Consider the following 15,334-nt stretch of genomic DNA (forward strand, 5'->3'; position numbering starts at 1 on the left):
TAGATAGATAGATAGATAGATAGATAGATAGATAGATAGATAGATAGATAGATAGATAGATAGATAGATAGATAGATAGATAGATAGATAGATGTCTTGTGCGCTTCATCACTAAAAAACTACAGCTCACTGTCGCACACTTGGTGACGCGAATGACGTCAGAGTTTGTCTTCGTGAATTTCTCGAAGGGAAGCGGCGCAGTGGGGAAAAAAAACAAGATGGCAACGGGTTCAGATCACGGGCTGAAAAGAATAGTTTGGAAAAGTAAGTTTACTCCAACAGGAGAGTATTTCCTGCTCTTGAAAAATAGCACAACGGCGTTTGTTTAGCACGTGAACTGTGAGCTGTTTTAGCTAACCTCTTCCTGCGCGACTTTAGCTTTTGGAATAACAGCGAACATTTTCATTCAGCTGTTCCCTTTGAGCGGAAAATTACAAATTTACGAAACGCAGTAGAACCGATAGAGGAAAAAGCCGCAGACGCAACTTGACCTAACACTTGGCCCGGTCAGAACATAACGACTTTTTTAGGCTACTTGTTTGTAGGAGTAGCCATGGGTGAGGTCACTGTACGTCTGCAACCGCACCTCGTTTATGCAGCGGGATTGCTACAAGCCTGGCGTATTATTTGTATCCTTATCCTGATGTCTTGCATTCCTCTTGTTGGCTGTGGTTAGGTTATGTCACCAAGAAGGCTGGTTTGTGTTGCCGTTAAAATGAGGGTCAAACAAGCAGCTAAGACTAATGCAGCCCAGTAGAACAGCGGTAATGAAGTTTTGTTGCTGCTGACATGTGTTAGAACTCTGTCAGACTGGTGACCTGTACCCCACCTTTCGCCCTGTGACAGCTGGGATAGATGTATGGATGATTCAAGTTTACGCACTACAGGCTACAAAATGACCATAAAGTCGCTGAACAGTTGTCCCTAAATTAATGAGAGTGCTATCACTCAGGTTTGCACAATAGCAGGCTAATAATCAAGTAACAGAGTTAGACAGAAATAGCCTTTGTTCTTAATACTCCACTCATGAAAGCTGACATAACCTTGGCAGTACGTAAATACTTTAGTTGGTTCAAAGGTCATTCCTTCTTAATTAATCAATTTTTTTTAAACTGCCGAAACCCCCCCAACTAAGTTTAAGTTTACTTAAACTTAAGATAAAATATGTAAAACTCCAGGACCTCACTGTTATCTCACAAAAAAAAAAAAAAGTGACGGGATCTGAGTTTTTCTGGCACTTTTTTTTGAGGAGCTGTTTTAAAATTCCATTATCTAGAAAACTACTAGTACCACACCCTTTCACGCTCACGTGGTATGACCCAAACACACATGAAAAATCAATTGTACCAAGACTCTGAAATATTACGAAACACAACTGCATAACTTTTATACATTAGGCTATAAACGTTCTAATATGTTTTAATTTTATGCATAGGTAGCGAGATAATGGATATTTGCAGTTCTGATTACATCACTTTCTGTTTTGCACACTTGAACTAAGAGGTAGCTTAAACAGTGACATCATGAACGATAATTTGTTTTCAGATTATTGTTGTGTTTACATGTTGTCATGTTATGTGCTCCTTACAGGAATACAGGACACAATTATTACAGACTGCAGAAACTCTGAAGTATGGAAGGTAAGAAACCCACCATGTGCTCAGTACAGAGTCCCAGGATTGTACTTGGATAAATGGACAAGCTCCGAGTTACAGATTCAGCTTTGATATGATTGATTCTCACTCATACGCTTTGTCTCGATATGTGGTGCTGCATAGCATGGGAGTATATTACTGTTTAACGCATAATTAAAGGAGCATTTTCACGTTGTCTTCTTCACAGATATTGATTCTGGATCCTTTCACCACCAAGCTCCTCTCGTCATGCTGCAAAATGTCCGACCTGATGTCAGAGAAGATAACAAGTAGGTGGAATGATGTCCTTTTATTTATTTTTACATCACGAAGCTATTTGATCAAAGATAATTTGTGCGTGTATGTCTTTAGCTACTTTTGACTACTAGTATTCTGTTTCTAGTTGTGGAGGACCTGTTCAAAAGCAGAGAGCCTGTTCTCGAAATGAAGGCCATTTACTTTATGACACCTACTGCTAAGGTTTGCTGTTAAAACTTTTTCATTTTCATTTTTTTAACATATCACTGCCAAACTCTGTGAGTTCTTAAATCTATTTTTTTTTCATAGTGTGTGGATGCCTTTATAAAGGATTTCAAGCCCAAACCCAAATACAAAGCTGCGTACGTCTATTTCACTGACTGTAGGTAACTCCTGTGTTGGTGCTTAAATCTGCTTCATCAGCCAAATAGCAGATATACCTTTTACGATCAAAGTGGGCACTGAAAGCTTTTTTGATCTGCAGACTGCCCTGATGACCTGTTCAACAAAATGAGGCAAGCCTGTGGAAAACACATAAGGGTCTGCAAGGAAATAAACATCTCTTTCATGCCTCAGGAAGCACAAGTAAGTGTTTAAAATTTAACCAAGTGTTCTTTTTTTTTAGTTTATTTTGTAATAGTCCATTTCCTCTTTTTGTCAAAATTTCCCTCAGTTGGCAGGCACGCATGCAGGCTGTGCAAGTGTTGTTGAAGGAAGGGAATTTGCCTTGTGTAGGGTGTTTCTTGAAGTCCTAAAGAGAGTAAATCCTGTAGCTTCACATTTTTCCTTGCTATAGCATTTCAGCGGCTACGTTGTCAACCTTTCCCGTTTATAATTCACTGTGTGTTCTCAATGTGTTTTGGCTGCAGGTGGGATAGTTGCAGAAACAGAAAACTACTGTTGTATACGCGTTACTGGCATTGTCTTGCTGCAGTGAGCGAAAGAAAACACTGGTGAATTCAGCTTTTGCAGATATGAGTTGTTACTTTCACCAGGTGTTGTAGGTTCACAAAGGCTTAAAACGGGGTTTGTTTGTTTATTAGCCACTTGCTTCGTGTTTGGCAGGCAACATGCTGCCATCGTATCATGTGTAATTCATCGTATGTTGATGTGAATTAGATGTTGTCATTGAAGTAAAAGGTGGTATATGTGCATATATTCTGAAAATGGGTCACTTTAGCCTGTTACTAGGCGGATGTTAGGAAACACAATGGTGTCATAATTTCTGATATAGATGAGAACCTTTACGATATATCTGTGTACCAGGTTTGATTGCTCATCTGCTGATTATCTAGGAGATGTGATCAGACAAAGAAACACACAAGCAGGTGCTTAATGTATTATAGCCTCGAGTTCAGGAAACAATGAGAAATTAAAAATGGTCCTTGTGCTCAGTTTGTATCTTCTGGAACTTTAATGATGACAGCTGTGGTTTACACTGTGGTGTTAAATACTTTGAAGGTTTTCACCTGCGATAATCCCGGGGCTTTCCGAAGCATCTACAGCCCCAAGAGTCAGGACAAAACGAAGACACTGGAGACACTGGCAGACCAGCTCGTTACACTCTGTGCCACATTAGACGAGTACCCAGGGATCCGATACAAGAAGTAAGTCAGACAACATGTAGTGTCTTAGGTTACAATACACCCGAGCCCCCAAGCAGAGTGAAACTTTTTACGAGAAAAAGTCAGAATAGTTTCCGTATTAATGGCAGGAATAATGCTGGGCTTGAAAACAAAGCGTTGGTATCGCTTGTTTCTTTGAACAGACTGGTTTTAGAATGTGTTTGTTCCGAGTGAATATAGTAGACATATATCTTATAACGTTCACTGTTCAAAGAAATAGCTTTGTGTAGAAAGAATCACATGGTAGTTGAGCAAGTGAGGTTACTCGCTCACAGCAGCACTGATCCTATTCAGACTGATGAAAGTAAGAGTGTAAAGATATGTAAAGAGCAGAGTGCAGCTGTTATTTACAGAAAATACAGTTTTGTGTTTTATAACTACTGGATTAACCTTGACCTCAACGTTCACTTGACTGACGGAAACCACATTTATATCATAACTAGAGACGGCAACATGGAGAATGCCAAACTCCTTGCAGAGCTGGTGGACCGGAAGTTGGACACACACTACCAGCTGGATGACAGTGGCAAGAAAAAGGTGAGAGGCCTGCCGAACAAAGGATGGTTTCAGGATAAACAAGGTCGTAGCCCTGGGAGTAAATGGGAATTTGAAAATACTGTATTGTTTATCACATGAAAGAATAAAATAATCCCTCCTTTGCCTCAAGCACATTAAACAGTTCCCTTTACTATAAATTTGAAAAGGCAAAAGTTTGGACAGCTTGCTCTGTGGCAGTGAATTATCCCAGTTTTAATATATAATTTAATAATATATAACTTTTTTCCCCCCCTACATCACCAGGAGAAGACCCAAGCCCAGTTGCTGATAGTCGACAGAGGCTTTGATCCTGTGACCCCCATCCTGCACGAGCTGACCTACCAGGCCATGGCCTACGATCTCATTGATATAGAAAACGATACCTATAAGTAATGCAGTCTACTTCCTGTATTTTATATAGAGAGATAGATATAGAGATATATGTGTACAATCTGCTTACTGCTTCATACTTTTGTGCTCATGAGAAACTAGATACTGCTATTCTGGGTCATTTTGTGTCCAGGTACAAGGCTAGAGACGGCTTAGAGAAGCAGGCCCTGCTGAATGAGGATGATATGCTCTGGGTGAAGCTGAGGCACCAGCACATCGCAGAGGTTTCAGCGTAAGTGTGCGAAACCAGAAGTATGGCAATATCTTCTTCTTGTTGTCAGAACACTCATCTTAACATTTTTGTTTTCCCTACAACAGGCAAATTCCCAAGATGGTGAAGGAGATATCTGCTAGCAAGAAACAGCCAGATGGGAAGGTACAGTGCAGTGGTTTCTGCTTGTGTGATCGTTTCATTTTGAAAAGCATATCTTGAGCAAACATTTAATGTGTTCATATATATTAATATATATGTATGTTTTTTGTTTCCCCAGATCACAATTAGCAATTTGGCTCAAATGATGAAGAAGATGCCTGCGTTCCGTAAACAGATGACAGAGGTATGCAGTAAAACTTATGTAGGGATAACTGAACTTACTTCGAAGTTATGTGTTCATCTGAAATGTGAGATTAAAGCAGAATTTTCTCCAGGATCTTGTTGTTGGTTTTAAGACAGATACAACTCTTGCAACAATTATTATTATTGTAAGGGCTACGCAGACCGTGGACTGGCAGACCGGGGTGGTGGTCCCCATCTTTAAGAAGGGGGACCGGAGGGTGTGTTCCAACTACAGGGGGATCACACTCCTCAGCCTCCCTGGGAAAGTCTATGCCAGGGTGCTGGAGAGGAGAGTTCGTCCGCTAGTCGAACCTCGGATACAGGAGGAACAATGCGGTTTTCGTCCTGGTCGCGGAACACTGGACCAGCTCTTTATCCTCTCCAGGATACTTGAGGGTGCATGGGAGTTTGCCCAACCAGTCTACATGTGTTTTGTGGACCTGGAGAAGGCATTCGACCGTGTCCCTCGGGGTGTCCTGTGGGAGGTGTTGCGGGAGTATGGGGTGTCTGGCCCATTGCTACGGGCCATTCAATCCCTATACAACCGTTGCAAGAGCTTGGTTCGCATTGCCGGCAATAAGTCGGACTCGTTCCCGGTGGGTGATGGGCTCCGCCAGGGCTGCCCTTTGTCTCCGGTTCTGTTCATAATTTTTATGGACAGGATTTCTAGGCGCAGCCAAGTGGCGGAGGGCTTTCGCTTTGGTGGCCTCAGAATCTCATCTCTGATTTTTGCGGATGATGTGGTTCTGTTGGCTTCATCGGGTGAGGGCCTCCAGCTCGCACTGGAACGGTTCGCAGCCGAGTGTGAAGCAGCGGGAATGAGGATCAGCACCTCCAAATCTGAGGCCATGGTTCTCAGCCGGAAAAGGGTGGAGTGCCCACTCCGGGTCGGGGATGAGTTCCTGCCCCAAGTGGAGGAGTTCAAGTATCTCGGGGTCTTGTTCGCGAGTGATGGGAGAAGGGAGCCGGAGATCGACAGACGGATTGGGGCTGCAGCTGCAGTAATGCGGACGCTGCACCGGTCAGTCGTGGTGAAGAGGGAGCTGAGTGTAAAAGCGAAGCTCTCAATTTACCGGTCGATCTACGTCCCTACCCTCACCTATGGCCACGAGCTGTGGGTAGTGACCGAAAGAACGAGATCGCGGATACAAGCGGCGGAAATGAGCTTCCTCCGAAGGGTGGCTGGCCTCTCCCTTAGAGATAGGGTGAGAAGTTCGGCCATCCGGGAGGGGCTCAGAGTAGAGCAGCTGCTGCTCCACATCGAAAGGAGCCAGCTGAGGTGGTTCGGGCATCTGGCAAGGATGCCCCCTGGGCGCCTCCTGGGCGAGGTGTTCCAGGCATGTCCCACCGGGAGGAGGCCCCGGGGCAGACCCAGGACACGCTGGAGAGATTATATCTCTCGGCTGGCCTGGGAACGCCTTGGTATTCCCCCGGACAAGCTGGAGGAGGTGGCTGGGGAGAGGGAGGTCTGGACCTCTTTGCTTAGGCTGCTGCCCCCGCGACCCGGCCTCGGATAAGCGGATGAAGATGGATGGATGGATGGGCTACGCAATCCTTATATTGTGGTCGGGTGTGGCGCCTCTGCAGCCTGTTATTACATAGGGTTGACCTGATGTTTTTAACAGTTTTCTGTCTGGATTCTAGAAAACGATTCATCTGCAGCTGGCTGAGGACTGCATGAAACATTTCGCAAACAATGTGGAGAAACTCTGCAAAGCTGAACAGGTCTGTTTATGCTCTGTTATCAAGATCTAGCAGTCACACTCTTCCTGACCTGCAGAGTACCGTTACTGTATGCGGCCAAGTGTGACCTTCTAATCAAAGCTTTAGGGAAGTGTGTCATGTGTTCTCTGTGTAATATGCTGTATGTTTCTGTGCAGGACCTTGCAGTAGGCGCCGATGTGGATGGGTTAAAGGTGAAAGATCCCATGAGGACTCTGCTGCCTGTGCTGCTGAACCCATACAGTAAACATGACAAGATCAGAGCTGTGCTGCTCTACATCTTCAGCCTGAACGGTACATCAGCCTTCTCGTGAATAAAGTAGTGCTGTCAGCATTAATCTCATTAAAATGACGTTAACGCCATAACTGCATTAACACAGCAAATCTCCATTAGCGAGCTAACGCAGATCTCCCCACACAAGGCCTGCACAGCGGTAGCGCGGTTAGCTCATTAACGCATTAGCACCGTGCAGCCCCTCACACGGGGCGATCCGCGTTAACTCGCTAACGGAGATTTGCAGCGTTAATGCGGTTATGGCGTTAACGTCATTTTAACGAGATTAACGCTGACAGCAACTTTTTTTGACTAAAAATTAGAGGTGCTAATTTGTCCATCTGTCTTTTTTGCTTTTTGGTTGTTTGGTGTTTGTAAACAGGGACAACCGAGGAAAACTTAAACAAACTTATTGAGCATGTAAAGATCGAGGGAGAACCGGAGTATATCCAGAACTGGAAAGAGCTGGGTGTGCCCATCATCATAACGGTAGGTTGAGAAAAGGAAAACGTTTCAGTGTTTTGATTTATCCATTTTTTAAAATTTTCATTGATGTACTTTTATTTCCAGCCCAGTTTCTTCTCTCGTAAACCCAACCGACGAGAGCGTTCCCAAGAGGAGAGATACAGCCTTTCCAGATGGATCCCCACCATAAAAGATGTGATGGAGGTCAGTGACATCATCATGTGGTATCCTAGCTTGTCTTTGCACCCATTGTCTCTGCATTAGTAAGCATCCATAAACTGTACCTTTGCAATTCACCGATTCTGCTAGCTGCTAATGATTGCTAAGTGATGGATTTTATTAATCTATCTAAAACTAAATTCAATGAAACTAAAGTAGAAACTTGCGGGCTTTGTTGTAGCTCACTTGAGTCCATATTATGCTTTAGACAGTGAAAGTAAAACTGCTCTACAGACACCAACACACAGACGGGGTGTAGAGGTTTCAGTTCAGTTGGTGGAATGAACTTTTTCGACACCTGTCAATCAAAGCTTTGAGCCTCTGCAAGTACAAATGTTTGAGTTATAAATAAAAAGTTACCCTGGCGCACAGTTGTTATAAAGGATGAATTTATCCATTGCCAAAAGCAGTTTTTATTTCAGGCTGTAAACATTTGTTCATTTCATTGCTGATTTGGGGCATTTGAACATGTGTGAGCTGACTCTGTTGTGTACCCAGCCTTGAGCGGTCATTAGAGTAGTTGATGCCAAACTGAACATGTAACTGTATCTGTTTCATTGTGCTACCCCAGTCCTCGTCTAAGGGGCATTCATGAGCACAGCTATGGAAGCAGAACAAAAGGAGGTTATCAGATTCGGGTCATCTGATAAGCTGTGTCACACAAGTTTGTGTTGTTCTGTACCGTTTTCTGCATCCTAGCAAGTGTAAACCACAATAAGGCACTAGTTGTTGCCTTGTTGTTTTTCTTCAGAGGATGGTCCTTCTGTTTCTGTCTCAGTCCCTCAGAACTAGTGTTTTTATTGTCTTATAAGTATGTTGGGTGAAAATCTTTGTCCTTTGTTTGTGTGAAATTCGCTGTGCTGCCAGTTTTTGGTTTTCTTTTCTAAATGTACCTTTTCACTGTGCTTTGTTTTCACTTTGGTAAGTCATGTGACCTGTCAACCACAAATCATGAAAAGAAAATATATACTTGCTCTTAAAACTCAGCTGCCGAAGCCGTTTCTCTGAAATGGGTGTGGAACTGAGAGGTGGAAATACCCCCATTAGCAGTTTTCCCCCAAACTCTTCTCTTCACTCAGTCCCAGTTCTGTAAATCCATGTTGTTAATCAGATGGAGTGTATCCAATGAAGAGGAGGCTCTTAATAGCAAACAAAACTGAGAGGAGCCTTTTAGTAATCATCTTACAGGTTACTGTGAAAATAAGTTTATATTAGATTAGAATCTAACTCCATGTTATAGGATCTGTAACATGAGCTCGTTTCTTCTCATCTTCACTTGCATTTCCTGTTATTACATGGAAAAAAAAAAGAAAAACATCAGTGGTCTTCACCTGTGCACCTGGTTTCCTGTCAAATGCGGTTAAAATGTTTCCTCTTGCAGCAGAAGACAAATTGATTTGATGTGTAGGAGCTGAATATCTGCTGCAGATAACTTAAAGCTCGTCTGCTAGTCTCAAGTATTTCTAAGCATAAAGGTGCATGATGCAAAAAAACAGTGAGACTTTGAGTTTGAGGAAAGCAAATTGTTTGTCAAGCAGTAGCCTGTGTTTTGACATCTACTAATGCATGATGTAGTTACGTTATTATCACACCTTCCCTTGGCACCAAAATTACTCATCATGTGTTCTTCTGTTAATTAGCTCTGTTAATGGGATGACTTCTGCTTTTAAGTTGTGACGTCACCCACAAAATAAATCGTTTTACAGAGTGACTGAAACTTGTGTTCCAAATATAAAGAAAACTGAAGTATGCGCATGATGGTCAAAGAGATACACGTTGCGTAACATTTAGAAGATGACCACTGGACCATGTGCATATAAATTTAATGTAGGTAGGACCCCTCAGCGAGTGAAGGTTACTGCACTTTAAAATTGTTACTGGCTTGCAAAACAGATTTGCTCTCCATGTCACATGATCTCTAAAACATGCGTTACTTCCAGGATGTCGTGGAGAACAAACTGGACACCAAAGAGTGGCCGCACCAGTCTGAGTGTCCTGCTGCCTGGAATGGCTCCGGGGCTGTGAGGTGGGTTTTTGTGAGTGACCAGGCTGGAACTGGGCTGCTGTTTTGGTTTCTTTCTAACTGAAGAATATACGGTTTAACAACCCTACAGTTTTGTGTTGTTGTGTCACTTAGTTATGCTTATACAGTCAGTCTGTGTGATTTATCTCTCCACATCCACTTTCTGTTTCTTAGAGGGTTGATTGAGGTGAATGAGGTCGATTTTCCAGTTTCAACAGTAAGAAGCAGCGTCTGCTTTTTCTTCTTTAAGGCTCTGTCAGTTAATATTTCCGATGCCCCTCCTTCTTCTCCACAGCGCACGGCAGAAGCACAGAGCCAGCACTCAGGATGACCGCCGGACTGGCTCACGTCTCATCATCTTTGTTATAGGAGGGATCAGCTTCTCTGAGATGCGCTGCGCCTATGAGGTCACCAGGGCAATGAAAACCTGCGAGGTCATCATTGGTAAGACTCAGTGCAAGGAAACAGCTGGACAATGCTTCGTACCAAACAGGCGCGCAGAAAGTCAGAATGCTGGGAAATATTAGCTTGCAGCACATGAACTAAGGAGAGCTATGATTGTGACGATTATCGGGAAGGTTCCACTGAGTTTTAAGATTACACTTATTATACGTTATTTCCTGCTGTTTTACACCCCCTACTGGAGCAGAGCGGAATTATGACAGGACTTTTCTTTTGTTTGTTTGTTTTTTTAATGCAATTTATTTATCTTTATCCTATACAGGGTCTTCCCACATTTTGACCCCCACCGTTCTCCTGGATGACATCAAGGCCCTGAGCAAAGGACCCATGGAAAGCTTCACACTAGAGGTCGAGACCAAAGCTTGAGAAGTTCGGCCTCCACCCCGCTTGTTTCTCTACATCCCTTATCACTCAGCACAGCACACTTATCTTAACTTCCTCAGTGGAATTGTGAAGGGAATTTCCTTACAGTCATTTAAATAGCTTTTCAATCCAAGCCCATGTTTATAGTGAAAGGTATGAGACGCAGATTTTCCACATGAAGACCTAAGAACATGGTGCGATTATGACATTGTGATTTGAACATTTGGATAGTATTTAAATACTAACTGATCTCATCCTACTCTAACCCGTCTGTTTGTTTGTCTTAAAAATTATGATAATGTTACAAGTTGAAAGGCTTCTAAGAGAAACCTTGAGAAACAGAAAAGTGGTGCAAAGTCGCACATCACTGATGTATATATGTATGTAAGCACTGAGTCCCTGCTATGCCATTTTGACTTTTTCACCTCTGTTCATGAACACTTTAATGACTTTTGAAGACTATTTTTAACATTGAGTATTTACGTTTTCCTTGAACAGCTGACTAATAAATGGATGAAGTGGTTCAAGTCTTAAGAGTTCATTTTGCCTCATTTGTAGACTGAGCATGGAGCTAAAACATCAGAATAGCCAGTAAATGTCCACAAGAGAAAACCAACACAAATTTCCTAAATTCCTGGCTAAGCCGGGTAAACAGCATTAACAGGTCTTTGCATCAGGGGACATGTAAACACTCACAGCAAAGTCCTGCTTCACTGATCCTACATACGCGACCACTTACACGTATGGAACTGTATGGTGGATGAAAATCTGACAGTGCTTTTCTGAATTCGTAACTCCATCGGTTTTGACAAGATCTCAAACGGCACTGGCTTAAATGCAAACCCAAACCATCACAGAGCCTCCACCCTGTTTTACAGATGGCTGTAGACACTCACTGCTGTACCTCTCTCCTGACCTCCTCCGTACATACCAATTCAAACCAAAAATATCATTTTTAGAGTCATTACTCAGACCTGTTGCCACTGATTTTCAGTATAGTTCTTGTGTAATTTGGCAAGCCCCAGACATTTCTTCCCTGCTTCCCTTCCTTGACTTCCTTGACAGTCACTGAGACCATTTTTGCTGAGGATGGATCAACATCTACAGGGCCGGAAATGAGGAGTGGTGCAAGACGTTAGCACAGTGCTATATGTTACTGCTAAGGACTCCTGCTAACACTTGCTCTCATTGTTGAAAATGGCTTTAAATTATAAGTGTGTTTGTGTGTGTCCCTCCCAAAAGTAAAAGCCTCCCAGAGGAAGCAGGAGACCACAGGTACGCATACACTCACATTCATCTACAGTAAGGTGCTGCTCTTGTTCCTATTTTTCTGCTCTCTGTTACCTAATCTAAACACAGCTTTCAGGAACTTCTCTTTCTTTATGTGTAAACCTGTTCTCAGGAAACCAGTGTTAAAGTTCTGCTTTCACTGCGGTCGGTCCGTGTCCATGAATCTGACCCTGTGCAGGCGCTGCAACAAGGTCTTCTACTGCTCCAGGACCTGCAAGCTCAACTCCTGGGAAGAAAGACACAAGAAAGAGTGCATCCGGGTATCAGGTGGGAGTCAGAGCCTCTCCGCCCAACAGTTAGAGCCAAACATCAGCAACCTTAAAATATTTGATGACAGTTTGTCACAAGTGCTTTGAATATATGAATCACTTATCTGAATAATAAAATGATGTTTAGAGAACAATTGATGATACAGAGAATTTGTGAAATGCTAATTCAGTTTTGGAAGAATAGAGCATGTAAATACTGTATTTCTTTCTTTCCAGCATCTGTTAACAGTGCCCAGAAAAATGATGTATCAAAGAAGTCCCAGGGCTTTGTCTGCCATCTTGAAATCCAAAAAAGCCCCCAGAGTGTCCAGTTCGAATCCCAGAGAGAACTAAAGCTGTTGAGCAAGGCAGAGAAAAAGTTCTAGAGCCAAAGCCAAGTCAATGTGATGGAAAATTAGAGCCACAACTGATGGATATTAAAATTTCTGTTTCATTATGTCTAATATTGACTTAGCTAATTTAACAAAGCACTCTTAGATCACTTTGTGAGGAACTTAAAGGAGAAACGTTCACAGAGGAGCAGGGAGTATTCTTCTGTAATGTGTTCCAGTAAATTAAAGGAGAGAGGAGTTTAATAGTGTACTGTATTGTTGGGTTCTTAGAGACATGGATTGCAAATAAAAGTGCAAAATGGACTATAAAGGAGTATTAGTACTAAAAAAACAAACAAACATGCTGATTGGCCTTTTAGACTGGTTTGCATTAGCAGCAGGTTTACAGTAGGCTGAGGTTGCTGCCTGTACTTTGCTTCTTACATCATACGCTGATGAGTAAGAGGGACGGACAAACAAGGACCAGGAACAGGCTGGTGTGACCCAGAGTCAAGCAAGAAGCCACAGAAGGAAGGCTTCTCACAAAATCAGACCGAGGAGGAAGTGGAGGGATGACTGAGGACTTGGAGGAGCAGGAAGACGAGCTGCTCGCTCTCCAGAGTATCTTTGATGCGGACGAGTTTGTTCGGGACGAGTCGAAGTCTGCCGGAGAAATCCGAGTATGTGTCGAGCTTCCTGTCGGCTTCAGCGTGGCTCTCAGAGAGGGTAAATCAGAGGCGCCGGGGTTGTCAAACACGCGACTGCTGGACCGAAAAGGTCCGATCTGATGTGTTTGGAAAATGTTGTTTTGAAATATTAGGAAGCACCTTTACTGTTACAGCCCTAATCATCTACTTAAGATAAAAATGGGTTTTATGTAGCCAATGATGTAAAATGAGTTGAACTCATTAGGCGAGCCCGTAACAATGCAATGAGCATGTTTTTGTTGGCCTTAAATGGGAAGTATGATGTATGAATTAAATATATCTATATTAAATATACCTTTGAACAGCTTAATGTCATCAAGCATCATTTATAGCTTTTGCCATTTGTGTTCATGTGACAGAATATATCAAATATTTTCTGTCGAATACACCCAAATTATTTAAAAACAAATAAACAAACATTACAGAAAGAGATTAGTTCATCTGATGAGCTCGTATTTTTCTTTCTAAGGTGAAAGTCTGCGTCAGTATGATATTTCCTTCCTTCCACCGCTGCTTTTGAACTTTGGGCTTCCTGAGGACTACCCCTCCTCCTCCCCTCCCTCCTTCAGCCTCACCTGCAGCTGGCTGACTCACACACAGGTAATCAGCAGTCAAGTTATTGTTGGTCACATGTTCAGCCTGCCAGTGTGTGATAGGTTCACAGGACATTGTAGAGGCTCAGTAAAGATGACAACAATCTATTCTCCCTCTCCCTCCACAGTTGGCTGCACTGCGTGCTCATCTCGCTGATCTCTATGAGGCCACTGGGGGAGCTGTGGTGCTCTTCTCCTGGGTGCAGTTTCTCAGAGAAGATGCTCTGAGGTTCCTGAACATCCACAGTAAGCTGGATCTTCCTCCTGATGAACGCAGCACCCTGCATTATAACCAGGACCAACAAAATGCTGAACTCTCAGAACCAAAGAACAATACAGAGCCAGAGTTCTCTGTACCATCCTCGGAAGTTCAGGAGAATCCTTCAGACGGGAGCAGCGCAGACTCTCAGGGAGCTTCGGCTTTAGACTCCTGCAAGCATGACCAGAATGATCTGAACTCTCACCAGAGCCAGAGTGATCTAACCTCAGATTATCAAAGAGCTCTTTCTCCAGAGCCTGCACTCCAAAACCAAACCACACACACTCCAGATGTGACAATCCTCCAAGCCTCAGAGTTTAATGTTGATCTCCAGGATGATCTTTCTTCATCTGCAGAGAAATCCAAGCATCATCAAAGTGTCCGGGAAGATTTCTTAAATGAAGGAGATGCTTCTCTCTCATCGCTGCTTCCCTCCACCTCCTCAGGCACATTAGATCCAAGTGAACTTGGAGCTGCTTCTCTGCCGGTCCAGCCCACAGATTCTCCTCAGAGTGAAGAGCAAACCCTCTCTGGTTTCTTTTTATCTCCATCACAGACTCTGCTGTCCCACATTTTGATCTATGATGCGGCCCAGAAACACAAAGTGTTTGCCACCACTTTCTTTGACTGCGGGGTTTGTTTTATGGGCCGGCTCGGGTCCGAGTGCGTGAAGCTGTCACCGTGTGGCCACGTCTTCTGCCGGGCCTGTCTCTGCGAGTTCTGTACGGTTCAGATCACAGAGGGGAACGTCCGGGGTGTCACCTGTCCTCAGGCAGACTGCGCTGGTGCCCCTACACCTGCACAGGTAGAAGCTACACGCAGCCTTCAACCTGCAGAATGGTTTCAACAACTGTAGTGTTTGGTCCTTTCATCTAATATCAAAACACATTTTAAAAGCTGTTAAAAATAGCTACAGGTAGAAGGATCAAGGACAGAGGAGACAAGGAGAACTGATGACTGTCCTTTCTTGTCGAATAGAATAGAATAGAATAGAATAGAATAGAATAGAATAGAATAGAATAGAATAATCCTTTAATTGTCCCACAAGGGGAAATTTGGTTTTAACAGCAGCCAGAAAGACACATATACAAACAAACAGTACACATTACACAGAACAGAAACATACACAATTTTTCTTACATATTTACATTAAGGACAATGGTTACTATAAACAGAGTACTGTACAGTTTTTAAATTAAATAAAAATAACTACAGATAAGAGGCAAACCAGGTTGCAGTGTGAATCGGTTGATTAACTTATTGCAGTTACAGCGCAGATGTAAACGTCTATGTTTGTTGGGAGCAGTTCTGATTGTACAGTCTGACAGCTGCAGGGAGGAAGGACCTGCGGAAACGCTCCTTCATGCATCTAGGATG

The 15,334-nt window shown here is 43.1% G+C and overlaps 2 protein-coding genes across 6 annotated transcripts in view; both read left to right on the forward strand.

The window, feature by feature from the left end:
* Window positions 1-134: 134 nt before the first annotated feature.
* Window positions 135-11,055, forward strand: stxbp3 (syntaxin binding protein 3). The gene is made up of 19 exons (XM_005923866.3): window positions 135-264; window positions 1,591-1,640; window positions 1,843-1,924; window positions 2,038-2,114; window positions 2,202-2,274; window positions 2,377-2,477; window positions 3,354-3,499; window positions 3,961-4,054; window positions 4,319-4,443; window positions 4,578-4,676; window positions 4,763-4,820; window positions 4,936-5,001; window positions 6,645-6,725; window positions 6,881-7,016; window positions 7,379-7,485; window positions 7,567-7,665; window positions 9,621-9,706; window positions 9,999-10,147; window positions 10,428-11,055. The coding sequence occupies exons 1-19, from the start codon at window positions 153-155 to the stop codon at window positions 10,529-10,531; spliced, it is 1,845 nt and encodes a 614-aa protein (XP_005923928.1). The 5' UTR covers window positions 135-152; the 3' UTR covers window positions 10,532-11,055.
* Window positions 11,056-12,056: 1,001 nt separating this feature from the next.
* The window catches only part of LOC102290391 (E3 ubiquitin-protein ligase RNF14), a 7,890-nt gene continuing 4,612 nt past the window's right edge, over window positions 12,057-15,334 (forward strand). Inside the window, exons 1-3 of one of the 5 annotated variants that reach the window (XM_042220691.1) lie at window positions 12,057-13,175; window positions 13,575-13,705; window positions 13,827-14,535. In XM_042220691.1, coding sequence (XP_042076625.1) covers window positions 12,971-13,175; window positions 13,575-13,705; window positions 13,827-14,535 — 1,045 coding nt within the window. In that variant the 5' untranslated portion in view covers window positions 12,057-12,970. Of the gene's footprint in view, window positions 13,176-13,574; window positions 13,706-13,826; window positions 14,763-15,334 lie in introns of all 5 variants that reach the window. The other 4 variants (XM_042220690.1, XM_042220689.1, XM_042220688.1 and 1 more) reach the window with 4 other exon arrangements.

Source organism: Haplochromis burtoni, unplaced genomic scaffold, assembly GCF_018398535.1.
Source record: "Haplochromis burtoni strain Fernald_Lab_line unplaced genomic scaffold, NCSU_Asbu1 Contig_53, whole genome shotgun sequence".
NCBI classification, from domain to species: domain Eukaryota; kingdom Metazoa; phylum Chordata; class Actinopteri; order Cichliformes; family Cichlidae; genus Haplochromis; species Haplochromis burtoni.